At 46.9% G+C, this 26,124-nt stretch overlaps 1 protein-coding gene across 1 annotated transcript in view; it reads left to right on the top strand.

Moving 5' to 3' along the window:
- The window catches only part of RP1 (RP1 axonemal microtubule associated), a 291,823-nt gene extending 267,282 nt beyond the window's left edge, over positions 1–24,541 (top strand). The window contains exons 53-58 of the mRNA XM_084848072.1: positions 2–77; positions 6,206–6,284; positions 7,541–7,778; positions 8,739–8,821; positions 14,882–14,953; positions 24,487–24,541. Of these exons, the coding sequence (XP_084704198.1) occupies positions 2–77; positions 6,206–6,284; positions 7,541–7,778; positions 8,739–8,821; positions 14,882–14,953; positions 24,487–24,541 (603 nt within the window). The remainder of the gene's footprint in view (position 1; positions 78–6,205; positions 6,285–7,540; positions 7,779–8,738; positions 8,822–14,881; positions 14,954–24,486) is intronic.
- The last annotated feature ends 1,583 nt before the right edge of the window (positions 24,542–26,124 follow it).

The raw sequence follows: 26,124 nt of genomic DNA, 5'->3' as shown, positions 1-26,124 counted from the left end.
GTCATTTACAGGTCAGATAGATGCTGTCGATCTGGGAGAACTGCACAAAGTTACACTTCTAATTAGGAGCAAGTCAAGTAAGTTTCTTTTACTATGCAGGCATGACTAAAGTAACCTTTCAGTATTTGTGTTTACACCAGACAATTAGACCAGGAGCCTCTTGACTTTCATTAAATGGTTAGGTTTTTACACCCTGCTGTTAAACATACATATTTGAAGGTATGTCCTATTGACATCTCTGGTAATTAATTCAAAGGAGGTGTGTTGAGGATCAAAATGGTAGTTTGACAAGATGAAAGCCTGGTTTTTGCATAGCTGAGTTGAAGTTACAGAAGCCAATCTTAGCAATACATTATATATTTTTATTTCATGAACAGTCACTTTATTTATTTATTTATTTATTTATTTACCTCTTTGAGGAACCCAAAGTGGCGTACATAATCCTCCTCCTCTCCATTTTAGCCTCACAACAACAACCCTGTGAGGTAGGTTGGGCTGAGAGTCTGTGACTGGCCCAAAGTCACCCAGTGAACTTCCATGGCTGAGTGGGGACTAGAACCCAGATCTCCCGGCTCCCAGTCCAACACTCTCGCCACTACACCACACTGGCTCTCTTAGCTGCCTTGCTAAGTGGGCAGCATATAGTCCTAATGTTGCATGAAAGACTTCATTCTCTTGGCTTGTGTGGGGGGCCTGCTAGTCTAGCCACCAGAACATAGGAAGCTGCCTTATAATAGTTTAGAGACTATTTATTCTTCTAGCCCAGTATTGGACCCTGGCAGCTGCTCTCCAGGATCTCAGGCAGAAGCCTTTCACATCACCTTCTGCCTGAAGTCCTTTTAACTGGAGATGCCAGGGACTGAACCTGGTTGCTTCTACGTATATGCAAAGCATGTGCTCTGCGACTGTGCTGTGGTCCCTCTCCTGCTAGGCACATGCCTTGTTTTGAACTACAAACCTGATCTTCAAAGACAGTTCCCCCTGCAGCTATGGTTCTGGGTGGTTTAAGTACTCAGAGAAACCCTTTATTCTGAAGATGACCCTTTTGTAAAGAGCCTACCACAGCCCTCTCAGTCTCTGGAGCTAAATTGGGCAGCTTTGAAATGCGTGCCTTCTCAAATTGCTTGGTGACACTTACATCTGGGGTCTCCAATGTGGTGCTCGCAGACACCTCTCTTGGCACACGCATGTTTCCCCGCCCCTCATGATTTTTGTTTTGTTTCTTAAGATTTTGCTTAATTAGACAAACAAACAAAAATTAACAGGTAAGACTAGCACGCTGCAAAGTGAAGTGCTGCCCTCTATTGCTATCTTTATTTGGTTTCAAAAGAGTTATTTTGTGTTTTGGAGTCCAGACCCTACCTCTGCCTTGTACTTAGGTTCTTTGGAAAGTTACTTTTATTTTAGCCTCACCAAGTTTGCCTTCTGGGAAATACATGTTTTTTGAGTGACCATGACCTTCATGGCAGCCATTTTATGAATGGCCAACACCCCCCTCCCCATGGCAGCCATTATGTGAGAGCACCCATGACACTGTCTCAAAATTCCAAATGTGCCCACCAACCCATAAAAGCTGAGGACTCGTGACCTATATACTCATATGACTCAGTCTACAAAAGATAATGATTAGATCAAGTTGTAACTGTAAAGAAGGCTTATTCTCTGTATGTCACTGTAAGTGACCATATCAAAACTCCATTGTGCAAATTGTATTTAGGTTTTGCCTTGTTGTTGTTGTTCAGTCGTTCAGTCGTGTCCGACTCTTCGTGACCCCATGGACCATAGCACGCCAGGCCTTCCTGTCCTGCACTCTCTCCCGGAGCGTGCTCAAGTTCATATTCATTGCATCCGTGATGCTATCTAGCCATCTCATCCTCTGCCGTCCCCTTCTCCTTTTGCCTTCAGTCTTTCCCAGCATCAGGGTCTTTTCCAGGGAGTTTTCTCTTCGCATTAGGTGGCCAAAATATTGGAGCTTCAGCTTCATTATCTGTCCTTCCAATGAGCACTCAGGGTTGATTTCCTTTAGGATGGACTGATTTGACCTCCTTGCAGTCCAGGGGACTCGTAAGAGTCTTCTCCAGCACCACAGTTCGAAAGCATCAATTCTTCGGCGCTCAGCCTTCCTTATAGTCCAGCTCTCACAGCCATACATTACTACTGGGAAAACCATAGCTTTGATTAGACGGACCTTTGTCGGCAAGGTGATGTCTCTGCTTCTTACTATGCTGTCTAGGTTTGCCATAGCTTTCCTCCCCAGGAGCAAGCGTCTTTGAATTTCATGGCTACAGTCACCGTCTGCGGTGATCTTGGAGCCCAAGAAAGTAAAATCTGTCACTGCTTCCATTTCTTCCCCTTCTATATGCCAGGAAGTGATGGGGCCAGATGCCATGATCTTCGTTTTTTTAATGTTGAGTTTCAAACCAGCTTTTGCACTCTCCTCTTTCACCCTCAACAAGAGGCTCTTGAGATCCTCTTCGCTTTCTGCCATTAGGGTGGTATCGTCTGCATATCGGAGGTTGTTGATAATTCTCCCGGCAATCTTAATTCAGACCTGTGATTCATCCAACCCGGCATTTCTCATGATGTACTCTGCATATAAGTTAAATAAGCAGGGTGACAATATGCAGCCTTGTCGTACTCCTTTCCCAATTTTGAACCCATCGGTTGTTCCATGTCTGGTTCTTACTGTTGCTTCTTGACCCTCGTACAGGTTTCTCAGGAGATGGGTAAGGTGGTCTGGTACTCCCATCACTTTCAGAATTTGCCACAGTTTGTTGTGATCCACACAATCAAAGGCTTTAGCATAGTCAATGAAGCAGAAATAGACGTTTTTCTGGAATTCTCTTGCTTTCTCCATGATGCAGCGAATGTTGGCGATTTGATCTCTAGTTCCTCTGCCTCTTCGAAACCCAGCTTGTACTTCCGGTAGTTCTCGGTTCGCATACTGCTGAAGCCTAGCTTGTAGGATTTTGAGCATCGCCTTGCTGGCATGTGAAATGAGCGCAATTGTGCGGTAGTTTGAACACTCTTTGGCGTTGCCCTTCTTTGGAATTGGAATGTAAACTGACCTTTTCCAGTCTTGTGGCCACTGTTGAGTGTTCCAGATTTGTTGGCATATTGAATGCAGCACTTTAACAGCATCATCTTTTAGGATTTTAAATAGCTCGGCTGGAATACTGTCATCTCCGCTAGCTTTGTTGTTACTAATGCTTCCTAAGGCCCACTTGACTTCACTCTCTAGGATGTCCGGCTCAAGTTCAGTGACCGCACTATCATGGCTATCAAGGACATTCAGATCTTTCCTGTATAGTTCTTCTGTGTATTCTTGCCACCTCTTCTTAATCTCATCTGCTTCTGTGAGGTCCCTGCCTTCTTTGTCCTTTATCATGCCCGTCTTTGCACAAAACGTTCCCTTGAGATCTCCAATTTTCTTGAAGAGATCTCTAGTCTTTCCCATTCTGTTGTTTTCCTCGATTTCTTTGCATTGTTCATTTAAGAAGGCCTTCTTGTCTCTCCTTGCTATTCTCTGGAACTCTGCATTCAGTTGGGTATATCTTCCCCTTTCTCCCTTGCTTTTCGCTTCCCTTCTTTCGTGAGCTACTTGTAAAGCCTCATCAGACAGCCACTTGGCTTTCTTGCATTTCTTTTTCTTTGGGACGGATTTTGTTGCTGCCTCCTGAACAATGTTACGGACCTCCGTCCAGAGTTCCTCAGGCACTCTGTCTATCAGGTCTAATCCCTGAAATCTATTCCTCACCTCCACTGTATATTCAGAAGGGATATGACTGAGTTCATACCTGAACGGTTTAGTGGTTTTCCCGACGTTCTTCAATTTAAGCCGAAATTTTGCAAGAAGCAGCTCATGATCTGAGCCACAGTCAGCTCCAGGTCTTGTTTTTACTGACTGTATGGAGCTTCTCCATCTTTGGCTGCAAAGGACATAATCAATCTGATTTCGATATTGACCATCTGGTGACGTCCATGTGTAGAGTCGCCTCTTGTGCTGTTGGAAAAGAGTGTTTGCTATGATCAGCATGTTCTCTTGGCAAAACTCTATTAGCTTTTGTCCTGCTTCATTTTGTACACCAAGGCCATGCCTGCCTGTTATCCCGGTGATTTCTTGACTTCCTACTTTAGCATTCCAATCCCCTATGATGAAGAGGACATCTTTTTTTGGTGTTAGTTCTAGAAGGTGTTGGAGGTCTTCATAGAACCGATCAACCTCAACTTCTTTGGCATCAGTGGTTGAGGCATAGACTTGAATTACTGTGATGTTGAATGGTTTGCCTTGGATTCGTACTGAGATCATTCTATCATTTTTAAGATTGTACCCCAGTACTGCTTTTCCCACCCTTTTGTTGACTATGAGTGCTACTCCATTTCTTCTAAGGGATTCTTGCCCACAATAGTAGATATGATGGTCACCTGAATTAAATTCGCCCATGCCTGTCCATTTTAGTTCGCTGATTCCCAAGATGTCGATGTTCAATCTTGCCATCTCATGTTTGACCACCTCCAGCTTACCTTGATTCATTGATCTGACATTCCAGGTTCCTAAACAATATTGTTCTTTACAGCATCGGATTTTCTTTTCACCGCCAGACACATCCACAGCTGAGTGTCCTTTCGGCTTTGGCCCAGCCGCTTCACTCTTTCTGGCGCTACTTGGAAATACCCTCTGCTCTTCCCCAGTAGCATATTGGACACTTTCCGACCTGAGGGGCTCATCTTCCGGCGTCATCTCTTTTAGCCTTGTGATACGTTCCATGGGGTTTTCTTGGCAAGAATACTGGAGTGGGTTGCCATTTCCTTCTCCAGTGGACCACATTTTGTCAGAACTCTCTGCCATGACCTGTCCGTCTTGGGTGGCCCTGCACGGCATAGCTTATGGCTTCACTGAGTTACGCAAGCCCCTTCGCCACAACAAGGCAGTGTTAGCTTTTGAAAAAACAGAGCTCCTCTCTATAGCACAAATGCTGAACACTCACTCTGCCTTGTCCAGAGCATAGATAATAAACTGATACTGAACTAAAATCAGTAGGTGGCTCCCTGCCTCATCTACGTGGGATCCTGCTCCCATATAATTACTTACTTTTCCCTGCAAGGTGTGCTGGGACATCTAGCATGTAGTGGCTGGGTCAGGCTGCAACCTCTGGTATGGAGGTAGAGCCAGGGTGCCTCTCTGTGCTGGCCTGGCCAGCTTGCTTCTTTCAGGGGCCAAAGTAGACATTTGCTTGATAATGCAGCATGAGCTACATATCATGTGTTTTTTAATAAACTGCAGGGTGCGATTCTTACTAGAAAGAGAGCCAGTGTGGTGTAGTAGCTAGAGTGCTGGAATGGGAATCGGGAGATCCGGGTTCTAGTCCCCACTCGGCCATGGAAGCTCACTGGGTGACTTTGGGCCAGTCACAAACTCTCAGCCCAACCTACCTCACAGGGTTGTTGTTGTGAGGATAAAATGGAGGAGGAGGAGGGCTATGTACGCCGCCTTGAGTTCCTTGGAGGAAAAAAGGTGGGATATAAATGTAATAATAAAATAAAAAATAAAAGACAGCACATGGACAGGGGAGGCTTATCTCTTACCTTCCCAATGTCATTGGAACCAAAATAATCTATCCCTGCCTGGCTATAAAACCTAGGGGAAAAATTCCACTTGGGTCCAGTGGGAAGTTTTTTCCTACAGTACGTGTTCTATCCTCCACAGGGAGGGGTGATTTTAGTCCTGATCATGCTGGAGAGTGAAGTGGTAAGCCTCCTCTCCCCATGCCCTGCATTCCCAGTAAGGATCACACACCTGTAATTTGTTAAGAAAAATAAAGATACGCACATGCCACATATCAAGCAAACATCTGATTTGGCCCTTACACTTGCAGACCCCAACTCTCTTTTGTACAAGTACAGAACAATCCAAAAACCTTATCAGTCCCTTTAAAATCAGTGGGATAAAATAGTCTCAAAGCTACAGTGCTAATAGTATTTATTTGGGCTTATAGGAACTTCTGGGTGTCTAAATGTAGGCATATTTACTAAAACTGCTTTCCAATACAAGTTTGAGACTGAAAATGGTGAAGAGACTTACTGGAATGCATAGACTTGTAATTAAGTTCATTTATTGATATCTAACACGATTTGATAGTACCAGATTCAAATTAACCCTAGATGTGAAATGAAATATTTTAATTGCTTGTTGCTTCCACTGTAGCCTGCAAACTGGGAATTAAAGCATTGCACTTGAAGGAAGCTTCAAAGCAAGAACCTGTCTACATATTTGAAGTGAATGAGTGAGTATGATGTATGGAGATAGATAGATAGATAGATCATGAATCAGCCAATGAACCAAGGTATTTGGTGTGTTCCATAGCATGTTAGCCCATTAAGTATTTATAAAATATCCACATTAGAATATTTCTGTAGCATTAAGCTGGTTATATTTGTCATATTTGTTTTAATTTTTGGTGCTGATGTTTATTTTGTTGTAGACTCTATGGTATTGCTTGGGGAGTAATCATTGTCATTTGAGGCTCAGGTGGCCTCAGTGGCACAGAGTGCCTTTCAGCTTCAGCTGTTGGCCTAGCTGTGCCTCTAACTGGACAGGGATAACCTGGTTTTAGTCATTTGTGCTTTGATAACCTCCAGGTTAGAATACTGCAATGTGCTCTGTGTGGGGCTGCCTTTGAAGACAGTTCAGAAACTGCAGCTTGTGTAAAATGAGGCGTCCACATTCATAGCAGGGACCAGAAGGTCTGCACATATAACACTGATTCTGGTGAAATTGCACTAGCTGCATGTGTATGCAGCCCAATTCAAGCTGTTGGTTTTGAGCTATACAGCATTACATGGCTCAGCAGTGCTAACCATGGCTTAGTGTGACATCTAAACAGGCCCCTTGGTTAACGGAGTGCTTCTATAGAGGTCCGCAGCAAGAGTGGTCGAAAATGGCCATTATAGGAGAAGGGCTGCTGATGGTTGTTGGTGGCTATTTTCTTCTTTCTTTCTGATTCCGTTACAGAAATAAGCAAAAAACAAATGAAATGGCAATATAGCGATTTTGCGCATATGTGCAAATGCGTGTTTAGTGATATATGGGGATAATTCACGTTTTAGCAATATACGGGGATAATACGCAAATGCACATTTTAGCAATATGGCTATTTTACACCATCTTTATTTATTTGTTTGCTTATTTATGTAACAGAATCAGAAAGAAAGAAGAAAATGGCCACCAACAGCCATCAGCAGCCCTGCTCCTGTAATGGCTGTGTTACCCACTGGGATGCATGTCGGAGTGATTGGAGGACTGCAAGAGGGAAGGTGGTTAGAGAATGGTTAGGCTAACCATGCTGCAGGACATGGTAACTGCACATGTGGCAGGGGCTCTCTCAGTGGTTAGCGCTAACCACACTGCCCCAATGTGCGTCTGAACAGGGTCATTGAGTGGCTTATAAATCTAGTAAAAAAGAATGTGTATTTATTTTTCTTTATTAGGTTCCATATTGAATCACATGTGACTTGTTCTTTTTAAAAAATTTATTTTAAGAACATTCCTTTTGGATGCCATTGAACCTGAAATAAGGAGAGAAATCTCTTTGATTATCAAGGAAGACAGTGGACAAGAAAATCTGATAGAACATGTCATTAAAGTGTACACAGGTGATAAGAGAGGAGCAGGAACTGATGCCAACGTCCATATCATTTTGTTTGGAGACAAGGATACATCTCAGTTAATTCAGCTCAGTACATCACTGGATCATCGTGATCCCTTTGAAAGAGGAAAGGTATGCAGTTTAGTGTCCATGTTACCTTTTGGCTCTCACATTCCACATATTACATTTTTTAAGTGTACGTGTGGGTGTAAATGAGAAAAAACCCTCACATTTGGAAGCATGTGTCCTACAGGCTCCCCCTCAGTCAGGACTGTCTGCAAGTAACTATTGCATGTACACTCCAAGGCAAATCTGAGTTTGCTGCCACATATGGGGACGTATTAACATGTGATCATAAGCTACAGATGTGCAAAAAGTAGGGACTTCCACAAACATGTCTGTGTGCAGAATTGTAACTAGAACTTTTAGTTTGATGTATCTGGACTCCAGTAAGCATTGAAACCTTAGGAAGATGAAAGAGAAGGGAAATCCACTATCTAGTTAACCCTGTTTTACACACCTGTCCTAAACCTTCTTCAATGTTGTCTTTAGGGCATCTTCTACATCATGCAGATGAAAGGAGCAATTACGTGAAAAAAGCCAAGTGGGAGGTTGTGCTTCCTCTTGGAAAAATACTAACAATTCGCATAATACGATGCTGCTGCCAAGAACACTGGAAATGAAACAATATTTTTGAACCAAATTGTAGACCACTTCAGAGATTTGACAGTAACTAGAGTCAAATCACTTATCTTTATGTCTTCAAAGGCGGGTTTGTGTATCACAAACAAAAGACAAATTAAAAATGAAAACAAAAGGTGCGATTTGCTCAACTGGCTGGTGATTCATAAAAAGTTTAGCAAAAAAGAAAATCTCTTGGGTGCTGTAACCAATAAAATAGCAAGAATCCTTCAAATATAACTTTACCAAAGATGGCCATTATAAGAGTAAGTCACTGTTCAAGCCTTCCATTTAATTGTTTTTCTGCACAGCTAAATTTAAACCTGTCCCCAAACTGAGCCAGGCAAGTATACAATTTTCTAGACGTAGATGTATTACGTGTAAAAAGTTGTATCTCTTTTCATTTTAAAGACTGACACATTCAGAGTTAAGACGAAATATGTTGGAAGGCTACAGAAAATTGAAATTGGACATGATGGGAAAGGATTTGGTGAGTGTGTGTGTTACATGTCTTCATTGTGTTTAGTATGCATATAAATCCATACCTAAAACTTTAAAATGTCTTCACGATCATGCAGGTTTGGGTCCAGTGCAGTGCAGTGCTTAGAGCAGAGCCCTAAATGGCTTGGGGCCAGGTTATCTGAAAGATCACCTCCTCCCATATGTACCTGCCCAGATCATCTTCAGGGGTCCTTTTCTGGGAGCCCCTGCCAAAGGAAATGAGGTGGGTCATGGGTGGCTACCAGGAAGAGGGCCTTTTCTGCTGTGGCACCCCAGCTGTGGAATGACTCCCTACTCCCTAGACAGGTTTGCCTGACACCTATGTTGTACTCCTTTCAGTGCCAGGTGAAGATCTTTTTATTTTCCCAGCATTTTAGCACTCTAGTCTTTTAGTTCTGCTGTTTTAAATCTGTATTTTAAATATCTTCATTGCTGCTAGGTTTAAGTAGTTTTAAGCTTTCATATTTTATATTGTTTTATGTTGTACTTTGTGGTATTACTTTTTGTGAACTGCCCAGAGAGCTTCAGCTATTGGGCGTTATAGAAATGAAACAAATAAAAATCTTATTTTGCTCATTTCGAAAAGTCTCTAGTGGTAGTTTTAATTTCATGCCTACACCATAGGCATTGTTGTTGTTTATTCGTTCAGCCGCTTCCGACTCTTTGTGACTTCATGGACCAGCCCACGCCAGAGCTTCCTGTCGGCCATCGCCACCCCCAGCTCCCCCAAGGTCGAGTCCGTCACCTCCAGAATATCATCCATCCATCTTGCCCTTGGTCGGCCCCTCTTCCTTTTGCCTTCCACTTTCCCTAGCATCAGCATCTTCTCCAGGGTATCCTGTCTTCTCATTATGTGGCCAAAGTACTTCAGTTTTGCCTTTAATATAATTCCCTTGAGTGAGCAGTCTGGCTTTATTTCCTGGAGGATGGACTGGTTTGATCTTCTTGAAGTCCAAGGCACTCTCAGAATTTTCCTCCAGCACCACAGTTCAAAAGCATCTATCTTCCTTCGCTCAGCCTTCCTTATGCTACTGAGTTTCTTTTAGGTAGAGAGAGTTTATTCTAGTGGCAGAAGTTAAAAAGTTTTATAGCTGAGGCAGCATTTCCTAGTGGTGAGGTTTTCATTGTTGTGAACCACCCAGAGAGCTTTGACAATTGGGTGGTATAGAAATGGAATCTGGATAATACGCCAACACACTTCTCATTCCATTGTTGTGAAGATCTCCCCTTGAAGTTACTCCTCCTCTATGCATCTAGATCCATTTCAATTGGGCCCACCAAAATGCCCCCTTTCCCCTCTTTCTGAGATTGCTTTTCTGATCATGTAGGGCACCTAGTACTGTTCTTTCCACACCAGCTGCAAGGGGGCAGGGAGGATCTCTGACTCCCACTTCTGAGGTCAGAGCACCATCTCCCACCTCATTGGGGGGATCCCCAATATCCCATGGCCGCTCAGATAATGGCTACGGACCATAGGATTGCTTCCTCTAACTTAGTGGCCGCATTCGGATGATCATGGGGCTGAAAGGAACTATCATTGGTTCTTTCCCAGCCCCTGCATGTGTCAGTTGCATGACTATGCTTTCAATAGGGATGTCAGAGAATTCTGCCATGGATCTTGGGGAGGCCGAATGCCAGTGCATTTGGCCCCCTGAAATTGGTGGCGGAATGGCCTCCCCCCCCCCCCCGGGATGAGACTTACCTGGGGTGGAACTTCCGGGCGGCGGCAGCGGCTGCAGCGGCCGGTCTTCTGACCGGCTGCCGTCGCCACCTTTTCCAGATTTTTTTTTTTTTAAAAGACGTGATAGGCTACATAAAGATTTACGTAGCCTATCACGGCTAGGTTTAAAAAAAACCCACGTGTACGCTAATGGCGGCGGCTACGGCCGCCGCCATTTGCGTTCCTTATTTTGGCACGTCTTAGTCTACGTCAAGATTTACGTAGACTAAGACGGCGAAAATAAGGGGAACGCAAATAGCGTAGCGTCCACTACGCTATTTGCGTTCCCCTTATTTTCGCCGTCTTTGTTGTTGGTGTTGTTCAGTCGTTCAGTCGTGTCCGACTCTTCATGATCCCATGGAACATAGCACGCTAGGCCTTCCTGTCCTGCGCTCTCTCCCAGAGCGTGCTCAAGTCCATATTCATTGCATCAGTGATGCTATCTAGCCATCTCATCCTCTGCCGTCCCCTTCTCCTTTTGCCTTCAGTCTTTCCCAGCATCAGGGTCTTTTCCGGAGAGTTTTCTCTTCGCATTAGGTGGCCAAAATATTTGAGCTTCAGTTTCAGAATCTGTCCTTCCAATGAGCACTCAGGGTTGATTTCCTTTAGGATGGACTGATTTGACCTCCTTGCAGTCCAGGGCACTCGTAAGAGTCTTCTCCAGCACCACAGTTCGAAAGCATCGATTCTTCGGCACTCAGCCTTCCTTACAGTCCAGCTCTCACAGCCATACATTACTACTGGGAAAACCATAGCTTTGATTAGACGGACCTTTGTCGGCAAGGTAATGTCTCTGCTTCTTACTATGCTGTCTAGGTTTGCCATAGCTTTCCTCCCAAGGAGCAAGAGTCTTTTAATTTCATGGCTACAGTCACTGTCTGTGGTGATGTTGGAGCCCAAGAAAATAAAATCTGTCACTGGCTGCTTCCATTTCTTCCCCCTCTATATGCCTGGAAGTGATGGGGCCAGATGCCATGATCTTCATTTTGATAATGTTGAGTTTCAAACCAGCTTTTGCACTCTCCTCTTTCACCCTCAACAAGAGGCTCTTGAGATCCTCTTCGCTTTCTGCCATTAGGGTGGTATCATCTGTGTATCTGAGGTTGTTGTTAATTCTCCCAGCAATCTTAATTCCGACCTGTGATTCATCCAACCCGGCGTTTCTAACCCGGCATTTCTCATAATGTACTCTGCATATAAGTTAAATAAGCAGGGCGACAATATGCAGCCTTGTCGTACTCCTTTCCCAATTTTGAACCAATCAGTTGTTCCATGTCTGGTTCTTACTGTTGCTTCTTGACCCTCGTACAGGTTTCTCAGGAGACAGGTAAGGTGGTCTGGTACTCCCATCTCTTTCAGAATTTGCCACAGTTTGTTGTGATCCACACAATCAAAGGCTTTAGCATAGTCAATGAAGCAGGAATAGATGTTTGTCTAGAATTCTCTTGCTTTCTCCATGATCCAGCAAAAGTTAGCGATTTGATCTCTAGTTCCTCTGCCTCTTTGAAACCCAGCTTGTACTTCCGGTAGTTCTCGGTTCACATACTGCTGAAGCCTAGCTTGTAGGATTTTGAGCATCACCTTGCTGGACCGCACTCTCATGGCTATCAGGGACATTCAGATCTTTCCTGTATAGTTCTTCTGTGTATTCTTTCCACCTCTTCTTAATCTCCTCTGCTTCTGTTAGGTCCCTGCCTTCTTTGTCCTTTATCATGCCCGTCTTGGCACAAAACGTTCCCTTGAGATCTCCGATTTTCTTGAAGAGATCTCTAGTCTTTCCCATTCTATTGTTTTCCTCGATTTCTTTGCATTGTTCATTTAAGAAGGCCTTCTTGTCTCTCCTTGCTATCTTCTGGAACTCTGCATTCAGTTGGATATATCTTGCCCTTTCTCCCTTGCTTTTCGCTTCTCTTCTTTCCTCAGCTACTTGTAAAGCCTCATCAGACAGCCACTTTGCTTTCTTGCATTTCATTTTCTTTGGGATGGATTTAGTTGCTGCCTCCTGAACAATGTCACAGACCTCCGTCCATAGTTCCTCAGGCACTCTGTCTATCAGGTCTAATCCCTTAAATCTATTCCTCACCTCCATTGTATATTCATAAGGGATATGATTGAGGTCATACCTGAATGGTTTAGTGGTTTTCCCTACGTTCTTCCATTTAAGCTGAAATTTTGCAAGAAGCAGCCCATGATCAGCCACAGTCAGCTCCAGGTCTTGTTTTTACTGACTATATAGAGCTTCTCCATCTTTGGCTGCAAAGGACATAATCAATCTGATTTCGATACTCACCATCTGGTGATGTCCATGTGTAGAGTCGCCTCTTGTGCTCTTGGAAAAGAGTGTTGGCTATGATCAGCGTGTTCTCTTGGCAGAACTCTATTAGCCTTTGTCCTGCTTCATTTTGTACACCAAGGCCATGCTTGCCTGTTATCCCAGTTATTTCTTGACTTCCTAGTTCCTACTTTAGCATTCCAGTCCCCTATGATGAAGAGGACATCTTTTTTTGGTGTTAGTTCTAGAAGGTGTTGTAGGTCTTCATAGAACCGATCAACCTCAGCTTCTTCGGCATCAGTGGTTGGGGCACAGACCTGAATTACTGTGATGTTGAATGGTTTGCCTTGGATTTGTACTGAGATCATTCTATTGTTTTTGAGATTGTACCCAGTACTGCTTTTCCCACCCTTTTGTTGACTATGAGTGCTACTCCATTTCTTCTAAGGGATTCTTGCCCACAGTAGTAGATATGATGGTCACCTGCATTAAATTCGCCCATGCCTGTCCATTTTAGTTCGCTGATTCCCAAGATGTCGATGTTCAATCTTGCCATCTCCTGTTTGACCACCTCCAGCTTACCTTGATTCATTGATCTTACATTCCAGGTTCCTAAACAATATTGTTCTTTACAGCATCAGACTTTCTTTTCACCACCGGACCAGACACATCCACAGCTGAGTGTCCTTTCGGCTTTGGCCCAGCCGCTTCACTCTTTCTGGCACTACTTGGAAATACCCTCTGCTCTTCCCTAGTAGTGTATTGGACACCTTCCAACCTGAGGGACTCATCTTCCGGCGTCATATCTTTTTGCCTTGTGATACATTCCATGGGGTTTTCTTGGCAAGCATACTGGAGTGGGTTGCCATTTCCTTCTCCAGTGGACCACATTTTGTCAGAACTCTCTGCCATGACCTGTCCGTCTTGGGTGGCCCTGCGCGGCATAGCTTATGGCTTCACTGAGTTACACAAGCCCCTTCGCCACAACAAGGCAGTGATCCATGAAGGGGATCTACGTCCGCTACGCTATTCGCGTTCCCCTTATTTTCACTGTCTTAGTCTACGTAAATCTTGACGTAGACTAAGAAGTGCCAAAATAAGGAACACAAATGGCGGCAGCCGTGGTCACCGCCATTTGTGTACACGCGTTGTTGTTGTTGTTGTTGTTGTTGTTTAAGTCAGACGTGATAGGCTACGTAAACATTTACGTAGCCTATCACGGCTGACTGCAGGGATGCAAACGGCGGTGGCTACAGCCGCCGCCATTTGCGTCCCTGCTAGCCAGCGGCCAGATATCCGGCTGCTGGCGGAGCCGGCCGGCGGCTCCGCAGAATCCCTGCGGAGCACAGCCGGCTGGCCAGGATTCCGGGGGGAGGGACGGAACACCTCCCCCCCCCCCCATCAACATAATCTGCGAACAGGTAAGTGACTTTCGTACATCCCTAGCTTTACATAATTACCCTCACTCTGCCTAATGGTAGGGCCAGCCCTGCAGGTCTACTACTGAGTAAAGCGCCTTCCCCCACCTGGTGCCTTCTAGATGCTTTGGACTACAACTGCCAGTATTTCTGACCATTGGCCATGCTGACTAAGGCTGATGGGAGCTGAAGTCCAAAACATCTGGAGGGCACCAGGTGGGGGAAGGCTGCCCTTGCCTGACATTTCTTTCCTCATTGTGGCTGTACCCTGGTAAATGTTAGCATTTTACTGGTAAATGATGAAGGTTGGTGAAACGATCTTTCCTTGAAGGAAGTTGCTCAAAAGTGAACATGTAAGCATGCATGTTGTATATGTGTACATGTACACATACACCAACCCTGACATTTAAATATCAGAATGTTCTGACACCACTGCCCCAAATAAAAAATTACTTGCAAATCTTAATTTATGGAGTTTCTGCCATTTACTGTAAGATATATTTTTTCATCTTTCTTATTTAAATGTTCTGTGTAATTTTAATGTATTTTAATGACTGAAAAAGAAATTAGAATTACTTTTGCTGGGATTCTCTGTATTCAAAGGTACACCTATTTATTATTGTCCTTTCTTTGTTACAGCAAGTGGCTGGTTTCTGGAAAAAGTAGAAATCACAGATGTGTCTACAAATGAACTGTACTGCTTCAGTTGCAACCGGTTTGTTTCCTAATTTTTAAATTAGATGTTCTTAATGAATGCTACTTATATTGTTACAATTTCAACAAAAATATTATCTGTGTACTGATATTACTCATACTAGGGAATATGAATGAATACACACAGACATGCACATTTTTTTCCAGAAAAAACAAAAGGGTTTAATTGATGACACTTATTAGCCATCTTCCTGCGTTCTACTTACCATGTTGAAAGAATGCATGAGGAGTGCTCCAGCCCCGTTCCTCTTCATCATTGCTTCTGTCAAGCATGTCACAGGCTTTCAGACCATGGGTGTAGCCAATGGTGTCCTTCCACTGGTGGACTGAATTTTCCCTTCCCTCTGCAGCCCTCTGGGCATGCCCTGAAATCTGGTTCAGAGTGCTGGGGGATGCTCCAGAGCAGATCAGGGAGGCCAGCAATGAGCTACAGTGGGGAGGAGGGAAAAAGAAACTCCTTCTGTAAGTGGAAGTCCACTCATGTAATTTGGATTTAGGTCCATGAATACAAAGTGATTTCATATATGCAGAATAACAGGTGAGTTTTGCAACACATGAAGTCACATTACTGAAGTAATGGAGTGTCTGAAGTGGGGAGAGTCAGGGCCTGCAGGAGAAGCTGCCACCACTGGGGAAGAGGCATGCCTGCTGCTGCCGGGCCTGCTGCCGCCGCCACCAACACCAGGCCTTCCCTGCAGACTTCTGCCTGGCAGACCACCAGTCCCTGCAGGACCAGGCCCCCAGGTACCGAGCCAGCTGTGCTGCTTCCACCTGCCCCTTCCTGGAGGGGCTACATATGCTGGCTGGCTGAGGTGGCCTGGGAGAGCCAGGGCCTGCAGGAGAAGCTGCCACCACCAGGGAAGAGGCGTGCCTGCTGCTGCTGTGCTGCCACTGCCGCCGCCACTGCCGCCACCACCACCACCACTGTCACTATCCTGAACTCCTGCCTGGCATTATTTTTAAGGGGATTTTTTAATTGGGGGTTTGTTTGTTTTTAAACTTCTGGGGGATTCTGTGGTGTTTTTAGAGGTGGGTAGCCTGCCTGATAGGTGGGAGCAAGGGGGCATGTGTCCACCTGACGAAGGCAGTGGGGGGAGTGTTGGGGGCCAGAACATACCGAGGCTGAGCGGCAGGTGCTGGTGGAGACCTAGGGGCAGGCCATGCCAGGTAAGGGGAAAAAGGGAGAGATGTGTAGTATCTGTCCCCTGCTCCGGGCCTGTCCAGAGCCAAAGGATGTCTGGGGGAGGCGTGACCCCATCTTCTGGCCTTCGTTTGCTGCTCTGCAATGCCTGGCATGTATTACAGAGACCTGGCTGGCTGAGGCCGCTGCTCCAACTCTTGCGGCCATGTGTCCAGCCGGATTTTCGTATGCACAGCAGCCGAGGGCTGGGGATTGGGGAGGGGGAGTGGCTGTTATCTACTGAGAGTCCTTGGTTTTCACCAGACCCCCTCTCCGGGAGACCAAGGTTGCTGAGTGCATGTACTGGATGTTGGGCCCGAAGGGCAGTCTGGGGATTCTGCTCGTGTACCGTCCACCCCGCTGCACGACTGACTCCCTGGCCGAGGTGCTTGAGGTGGTCTCTGATGTGCGTGTACAGTCCCCTAACTTATTGGTGTTGGGGGACCTCAACGTACATTCAGAGGCCATCCTCACAGGAGCACCTCGGGACTTCATGGAGACCATGGCTTCCTGGGAGCTGCACCATATTCTAACTGGGACCACCCATGTAGCTGGTCATGCACTAGACCTTGTGTTTGTTTCTGGAGAAGCAGGGAGTGATCTGGAAGTCAGGGATATATCCACCACTCCCTTGCCATGGTCAGATCACTATCTGGTGACATTAGACTTCTTGGTTCCACAACTGCTCCGCAGGGGTGGAAGACCCATTAAAATGGTCCGCCCCAGGCGTCTTATGGATCCAAATGGATTACTGAACGTGCTTGGGGATTTTCTGGAGCACACCAACGGCCACTTCGTCGAGACCCTAGTGGGTGGCTGGAATGCCGCAATCACTGGGGCATTAGATCGGGTGGCTCCGAAACGCCCTCTCCCCCTGAACAGGGCTCGGACTGCACCATGGTTCAATCCGCACTTATGGCTCTGAAACAGGAGGTGAGCTAGGGATGGACGAAAGTCCCTTACCTGGTCCCGCAGCTCTTTTCAGTGGGGGGGGGAGGCACTGCATTTCTCCCCCCGAAATTCTTGGTGGGTGGGGAGGCGCCCCATCCCTCCCCGGCGAAATTCTGGCTGGGGGGGAGCACCCTGCCTCTCCGGCGGCGAAAGAAAAAAGTAAAGTAAAAAAAAAAAGTGATAGGCTACGTAAAGATTTACGGAGCCTATCACGGCTAGATTTTCAAAGTCAGCCGTGATAGGCTACGTAAATCTTTACGTAGCCTATCATGGCTGTCTTTGAAGAAAAAAAAAAGCGCGTATGCAAATCACGGTGCCCATGGGTGCCGCCATTTGCGTTCCTTATTTGGGCATGGGTAGCCTACGTAAAGATTTACGTAGACTACGGCAAAAATAAGGGCAACGCAAATAGCGTTGCCCTTATTTTCGCCGTAGTCTACGTAAATCTTTACGTAGACTACCCGTGCCCAAATAAGGAACGCAAATGGCGGCGCCCATGGGCACCGCCATTTGCGTATGCACTTCCCCCCCCCCAAAGTCAGTCGTGATAGCCTACGTAAAGATTTACGTAGCCTATCACGGCTGACTTTGAAAATCTAGCCGTGATAGGCTACATAAATCTTTACGTAGCCTATCATGTTTTGTTTTTTTTTTTACTTTGTAATGGCGGTGGTGGCAGCCGGTCGGAAGACCGGCCACCGCCGCTGCCGAACCACTGCTGAACCGCTGCCGGGACCCGCCGCCGCGAGGGACATTCGCATGAGTTAAGTCCCATCCCGGGGTGGGGGCGGAGGGGTGTCGGAGAATTTCCCCACTTTTGGGGAGCCGAATGCGTTGGCATTTGGCCTCCTGGAGATTCGTGGAGAAATTCTCCGACATCCCTAGGTGAGACAGATACAGTGCCGGTGGTGGAAGTCTTGCTCCGAAGATGATCAGACATGGGCTAGAGCTATATCTTCAGCCTATCACGTGGCAGTGAAGGCAGCAAAAAAGGAATATTATGCTGCCTCTATCGCATCTGCAGAGTGCTGTCCCAGGAGGCTGTTCCAAATGGTCCGGAGCCTGGTCAGTCCAATGGCTCCGGAACCACTCGAGCATTCTAAGGCCTCCTGTGAGGCCTTGGCAAGGCACTTTGCAGATAAAATTGATCGGATTAGGAGTGTTACTCTGTGTGCTGTGGATACAGATAGCGAGCAAGAGGCAGCCTGTGGCAAACCGGTTTTGTGGGATTGGTTCCAGCTTCTTCCTTCTGATGAAGTGGACAAGGAGCTTTCATCTGTAAGGCCGACCACCTGCTTCCTTGATCCTTGCCCATCTTAGCTCATTATGGGCTGCAGAGAGAGACTGGGTGAGGGGATCAGGGAGGTGGTAGGGATGTATGAAAGTCACTTACCTTTTCGCAGCTTGGCTTCGCGGTGGGGGGGAGGCGCTTCGCTTCTCCCCCCGAAGTTCAGGTGAGGGGGGGAGGCTTCCCGCCTCGCCCGGCCAAAATTCAGGCCGGGGAGATGCGCCCCGTCTCCCCGGCCGTGAAACAAAAAGTAAAAAAAAAAAAAAAAAGACCCTGTGATAGGCTACGTGACGATTTACGTAGCCTATCACGGCTAGATTTCCAAAGTCAGCCGTGATAGGCTACGTAAATTGTCACGTAGCCTATCACAGCTGAGTAAAACAAAAAACAAAAAACCGCGCGTATGCAAATGGCGGCGCCCATGGGTGCCGCCATTTCCGTTCTTTATTTTGGCACGTCTAGTCTGTGTAAAGATTTACGTAGACTACGGTGAAAATAAGGGAACGCTATTTGCGTTGCCCTTATTTTCGCCGTAGTCTACGTAAATCTTTACGTAGACTAGACGTGCCAAAAAAAGGAACGCAAATGGCGGTCCCCATGGGAGCCGCCATTTGCGTACGCGCTTTTTTTTTTTTTTAAGTCACCCGTGATAGGCTACGTGATGATTTATGTAGCCTATCACGGCTGACTTTGGAAATCTAGCCATGATAGGCTACGTAAATCGTTACATAGCCTATGCACGGGTGTGTGTTGTTTTTTTTTACTTTAGTTGTTTTTTTTTGCAATGGCGGCGGTGGCAGCCGGTCGGGAGACTGGCCGCCGCCCCTGCCCGTGCCAAACCGCCGCCGAACCGCTGCCGGGACCCGCCGCCGGGAGGGACATTCGCCAAAGGTAAGTCCCGTCCCAGTGGGGTGGCGGGGGGAGTGGCGGAGAATTTCACCACCGATTTCGGGGGGCCGAATGCGTTGGCGCTCGGCCCCCCGAAGATTTGGGGAGAAATTCTCTGCCATCCCTAGGAGGTGGTGAACGCCTCCCTTGAGGAGGGAGTGATGCCATCAGCCCTCAAGGAGGCAGTGATAAGACCGCTCTTAAAGAAGCCCTCCTTGGATCCCCAAGTTCTGAACAACTTTCACCCAGTCTCGAATCTGCCATTTTTGGGCAAGGTGATTGAGCGGGTGGTGGCGATGCAGTTGAAGGCACACTTGGAAGAAACTGATTATCTAGACCCATTTCAGTCGGGCTTCAGGCTTGGGCATGGGACAGAAACGGCCTTGGTCACCTTGGTGGATGATATGAGGAGGGCTCTGGATAGGGGTGAATGCTCCTTCCTTGTTCTCCTTGACCTCTCAGCAGCTTTTGATACCGTTGACCGTGGTATCCTCCTGGACCGCCTGGAGGGGTTGGGCATTGGAGACACTATATTCTGGTGGTTCCGGTCCTTCCTCTCCGGCAGGTACCAGAGGGTAGCACTGGGAGAGGAGGTTTTGGACCCATGGCCACTCTCTTGTGGGGTGCCACAGGGTTCTGTCCTCTCCCCGATGCTATTTAACATCGATGTGAAGCCGCTGGGGTCTATCATCAGGAGGTGTGGGTTGCAGTGTCAAAGGGATGGTGGAGAATTCCGCCACGGATTCCAGTGTGGCCGGATTGTATAGAATCTGGCGCCCCGGAATCTGTGGCGGAATGGCCTCCTGCCCCCCAGCGCCCCCCCCCTTAGAATCCCCCGGGATGGCATTTACCTGGGGCGGATTCGGTGGCGACGGCTCCGGCAGCGGCGGCTGGTCTCCTGGCCGGCCACGGCCGGGCTGCTGCGGCCACCATTGCCATCCTTCGAGCTGTGATAGGCTATGTAAGAATTTACGTAGCCTATCACGGCTAACCCCCCTCCAAACCAGTGTATGCAAATGGCGGCTACAGCGGCCGCCATTTGCGTTCTCTATTTTTCACTGTTCTATCCTATGTAAATATTTACGTAGGCAATTATGGTGAAAAAAAGGGAACTGCAAATAGCGCCCACTACGCTATTTGCGGTTCCTTTTTTTTTGCCGTAATTGCCTACGTAAATATTTACATAGTTTAGAACGGCGAAAAATAGAGAACGCAAATGGCGGCTGCCGTTGCCGCCGCCATTTGTGTATGCTGGTTTTTGTTTGGGGGGGGGGTTAGCCATGATAGGCTACGTAAATTCTTATGTAGCCTATCACAGCTGCCTAGCTGGATGCAAATGGTGGCCGCAGTGGCAGCCACCATTTGCGTCCACAGCAGCAGGTCCACAGCCGGAAATCCGCCTGCAGACGTCCCTGGTCGGCTGATCCGTGGCCTGGCTGCGGAGCGGAGCCGGCCATTGAGGATTCCAGGGGTAGGACCGGATCGCCTCCCCGCCGCGCCGAGGATTCCGGGGGGAGGGATGGAGCGCCTCCCCCCCCACCACAAAAGATTCCGCGAAAAGGTAAATGACTTTCGTACATCCCTGCGGTGTCATCAATATGCAGATGACACATAGCTCTTCCTCTCATTCAAATCTTCACCAAGGTTGGCCGTAGAATCCCCGTCCTGGAGACAGTGAGTGGCTGGATGGGGAGGAATAAGCTGAAGTTGAACCATGACAAGACCGAGGTACTTTTGGTGGGAGACAAGAGGAGGCTGGAGGATGTTGACCTGGTGTTGAATGGGGTACAGCTACCCTTGAAAGACCAGGTCCGCAGCCTGGGGGTCATTTTGGACTCCCAGCTGTCCATGGAGGCTCTGGGGGCTATCATCAGGAGGTGTGGGTTGCAGTGTCAAAGGGATGGTGGAGAATTCCGCCACGGATTCCAGTGTGGCCGGATTGTATAGAATCTGGCGCCCCGGAATCTGTGGCGGAATGGCCTCCTGCCCCCCAGCGCCCCCCCCCTTAGAATCCCCCGGGATGGCATTTACCTGGGGTGGATTCAGTGGCGACGGCTCCGGCAGCGGCGGCTGGTCTCCTGGCCGGCCACGGCCGGGCTGCTGCGGCCACCATTGCCATCCTTCGAGCTGTGATAGGCTATGTAAGAATTTACGTAGCCTATCACGGCTTACCCCCCCCCCCAAACCAGTGTATGCAAATGGCGGCTACAGCGGCCGCCATTTGCGTTCTCTATTTTTCGCTGTTCTATCCTATGTAAATATTTACGTAGGCAATTATGGCGAAAAAAAGGGAACTGCAAATAGCGCCCACTACGCTATTTGCGGTTCCTTTTTTTTTTGCCGTAATTGCCTACGTAAATATTTACGTAGTTTAGAACGGCGAAAAATAGAGAACGCAAATGGCGGCTGCCGTAGCCGCCGCCATTTGTGTATGCTGGTTTTTGTTTGGGGGGGGGGTTAGCCATGATAGGCTACGTAAATTCTTACGTAGCCTATCACAGCTGCCTAGCTGGATGCAAATGGTGGCCGCAGTGGCAGCCACCATTTGCGTCCGCAGCAGCAGGTCCACAGCCGGAAATCCGCCTGCAGACATCCCTGGTCGGCTGATCCGTGGCCTGGCTGCGGAGCGGAGCCGGCCGTTGAGGATTCCAGGGGTAGGACCGGATCGCCTCCCTGCCGCACCGAGGATTCCGGGGGGAGGGATGGAGCGCCTCCCCCCCCACCACAAAAGATTCCGCGAAAAGGTAAATGACTTTCGTACATCCCTGCGGTGTCATCAATATGCAGATGACACATAGCTCTTCCTCTCATTCAAATCTTCACCAAGGTTGGCCGTAGAATCCCCGTCCTGGAGACAGTGAGTGGCTGGATGGGGAGGAATAAGCTGAAGTTGAACCATGACAAGACCGAGGTACTTTTGGTGGGAGACAAGAGGAGGCTGGGGGATGTTGATCTGGTGTTGAATGGGGTACAGCTACCCTTGAAAGACCAGGTCCGCAGCCTGGGGGTCATTTTGGACTCCCAGCTGTCCATGGAGGCTCGGGTGTCAGCTGTGAGCTGGACAGCGCTGTATCAACTCCATCTGATATGGCGGCTGCGCCTCGTCCTTTCTGACCATCTGCTCCCATCGGTAGTACATGCCCTGGTCTCCTCTCATTTAGACTACTGTAATGTGCTCTACGTGGGGTTACCCTTGAAGATGGTTCGGAAGCTGCAGCTGGTACAGAACGTGGTGGCTCGCCTGATTAAAGGCAGCCGCTAGTGAGATCACATCACTCCAGTGCTGAAGGAGTTGCACTGGTTACCAGTTGTTTTCCAGGCCAAATTCAAGGTGTTGGTTTTGACCTTTAAAACCCTACATGGTTCCGGCCCAGCCTATCTCAAGGAGCGCCTCCAGCAACACCAGACAGGCCACTTAACAAGATCAGCCTCGGATGGCCTTCTCTCTGTCCCATCAGCCAGGACAGCTAAACTGGTGGGGACGAGGGAGAGGGCCTTCTCTGTGGTGGCCCCCACTCTGTGGAACTCCCTCCCTAGGGTACTCCACCATGCCCCTCTTTAATGAGCTTCCGCCGTGCATTAAAAACATGGTTGTTCAGGCAGGCATTTGGGGTGGGTTAGGGTATTTTAGAAAATGTTTTTATTGTAGAATTTTATTGTTTTAAACTGTTTTATTATATGCTTGTACATCTCCCAGAGTGGCTGGGTGACCAGCCAGATGAGTGATTAATAAATTAAATAAATAAATAAATAAATAAATAAATAAATAATGGAGTGGCAGAATAGGGCTAATTTGCAGAGGCATCAGTTTGTCCATGTCACAAAGCAAATATACTTGAAGCTAGATATCTACTCACTTTGAATTTGTATTAAAGAAATATTTTTTTTGTTTTGTTTATTGAATGTTTTTGAAAGGTTGGAAGTTTGTATGGTGATTTTCCCAGTTCCCCTTCAAAGCAGTTTTGGGGCTAGTCCCAGTTAGTGGGTAGTCCTGAATAAATAGCTGTGCTCCAACCTTCTCTCCCCACTGTGTATTTTCCCATCTGTATTCCTGTAGGGATGGCGGAGAATTTCTCCCCGAAACTTCGGGGGGCCGAGCGCCAACGTGTTCGGCCCCCCGAACAAGTTTTGGGGAGAAATCCTCTGCACCCCCCCCGCACCCCGCACCCCCCCCCGGGACGGGACTTACCTTCCCTGAATGTCCCTCCCGGCGGCGGGTCCGGCTGGCGGTTCATCCGGTGTTCGAGCGGGGCGGGAGCGGCAGCCGGTCTTTCGACCGGCTGCCGCCCCCGCCATTGCAATCAAAGAAAAAAAAAAACGTCCCCTGATAGGCTACGTGACGATTCACGTAGCCTATCACGGCTAGATTTGCAAAGTCAGCCGTGATAGGCTACGTGAATCGTCACGTAGCCTATCACGGGTGACTTAAAAAAAAAAAAAAAAGTGTGTACGGATAATGGCGGCCCCCATAGGGAGCCGCCATTCCCGTTCCTTATTTGGTCACTGTAGTCTACGTAAATGTTTACGTAGACTACGGCGAAAATAAGGGCAACGCTATTTGCGTTGCCCTTATTTTCGCCGTAGTCTACGTAAACATTTACGTAGACTACAGCAACTAAATAAGGAACGCGAATGGCGGCTCCCTATGGGGGCCGCCATTCGCGTACGCCTTTTTTTTGGTTTTTTTTAAAGTCACCCGTGATAGGCTACGTGACGATTCACGTAGCCTATCATGGCTGACTTTCCAGATCTAGCCATGATAGGCTACGTGAATCGTCACGTAGCCTATCAGGGGACGGTTTTTGGTTTTTTTTTAACTTTCGTGTTCGCGGCCGGGCGAGGCGGGAAGCCTCCTCCCCGGCCTGAATTTCGGCCGGGCGAGGCGGGAAGCCCCCCCCCGGCCTGAATTTCGGCCGGGCGAGGCGGGAAGCCTCCCCCCCCCGGCCTGAACTTCGCGGGGGGAGCAGCGAAGTGCTCCCCCCCACCGCGAACAAGCTGCGAGAAAAGGTAAGTGACTTTCGTCCACCCCTATATTCCTGAGTAGTAATTGTCAGATATGACTCACGAATTTAAGTTATGCTGGCCTGCTCCACTCCACTGTCAGTTGCAAGGCTACCCAGCTCCATAAGACTAGGAAAAGGTCTTCATTCCTCTCTTGTATATGTGTGTGTATGTATGTCTATAGAGTACCTCCTCTTTAAACAAAAAATTATGTTTCCTTCATCAGGTGGCTGGCTAAAGATGAAAGTGATGGACGCACGGTTGTGCAGCTTTACATGTAATTATGCTTTCTGAGAATCCTATTTGAATGTGTTCCCCCCTCAACTTCAAGCTGATCTGGTTTATTCGTATTTCCTAATTGTGAAAGAACTGTAATTATCATGATGAAATATCAAAACAATACATCACATTTTAACACTCCAGTAGTAAGATTGTTATTAGGAATTTTGAACACCTTTATGTAATCATAGAATAAAACAGGGATTTGGTGTTGCAACATGACTTTATGAGTGTCACCCATCCTTTCATAATATTTGGGATTTCTAGTATTTTTTTAAAGAGAGAGAGAGAGGGAGAGAGAGGGAGAGAGAGGGAGAGAGAAGGCAATTTCTTTCATGAGCAGTTGTCCGCTGAAATATTTTCTCCAAGGTGCAGTATTTATAAACAAATGAAAACACCTTCCCAGTATTGTCATAGACTTTCCCCCCAGTCATGTAGCTATTCCACTGGGAAAATATCACTGGTTTTGAAGATCTCCCTGTGGCTACATGCCTTCTGTGGCCAGACGAACGATGTAGTTATCTTGTGAAAAACACTTTTTAGTCCAAATTCCAACAAGAAATCTTAAGTAGAAATCCTAGAGTTGAATTTCCATCCATGTGGCAGTATTAAGGTCACTGTTTGCAGTGGGGAGAATATTTATGAGTGGTCCTGCCTTGGTGGTACATAGAAGCTTGGACTTGGTAACCTGTTGGTCACTTCTGGCTCTATGATTGTATGATATCCCCCTACATTTTCACTACTGTGAATAGAGATCATACAAGCACCCCTTTGTTATAATTTATCATTAGAATGCTAATAGAACTTCACACCACTTGGGAGAAGTGGGAAACCTGTAACAATACATACCACCAGTAATTCAGATACAAAAGCACTTGTGCAACAATTATTTTCTTGTTACTTATTATTCAAACAGTACTTTATAACCTGTTAGATTCTAAATTAGTGTCAGGGCCAACTGGAGGAAAAACACATCCCAAAGTGCAAGTTTTGCAGATATTCCATCTGGTAAAAGACTGAAGTAAAACTGCAGAGATTAAGCTTTATTTCAATGTATCTTAAATTTCTGAGTTTAGTTCTCTATTTCAAAATGCTGGTAAATTCAATCATCAAGCGGTATGTTTTTAGATCTTCTAAAATACATTGTTAAGAAGGGTATTATGATGAAACATTGGCATGTTTATATAAAAATATACTTAGACAATATTATAATGGTATGGTAAATGAGAGAGACAGTAATGGCTAAGACCGTACTTGGGGTGGGGGAACGAAAAAGTAAAATAGACTTTCTAGTCCACTCCTTGTGCTGGTGAGTTTGTTTTAGTTTTAATCTGCCTCATAGGTCATGAGCTGCAAGACCTACAATGTAATATCTTCTGACTGAATGGGGGAACAGGGTTAATTTAGTTCTCCTAAAGGTTCTATTTCTGCATGCATGCTAGGGTATGTACAGAAATGAATTTAAAATTGTATCCCCAGAGTGCACAGATGAGTTCAGCTGCTATCAGTATTCATTACACAGAATCACTTTGCTGTGATCTATTATGTGATTTGTTTCATTTAGTGTGTCTTTCATTAATAGTTT

The sequence above is a fragment of the Heloderma suspectum genome, chromosome 4, assembly GCF_057233095.1.
Source record: "Heloderma suspectum isolate Gila_16-S chromosome 4, 16-S_ref, whole genome shotgun sequence".
In the NCBI taxonomy this organism is placed as follows: Eukaryota; Metazoa; Chordata; class Lepidosauria; order Squamata; family Helodermatidae; genus Heloderma; species Heloderma suspectum.
This window is presented reverse-complemented; position numbering and strand designations above follow the sequence as displayed.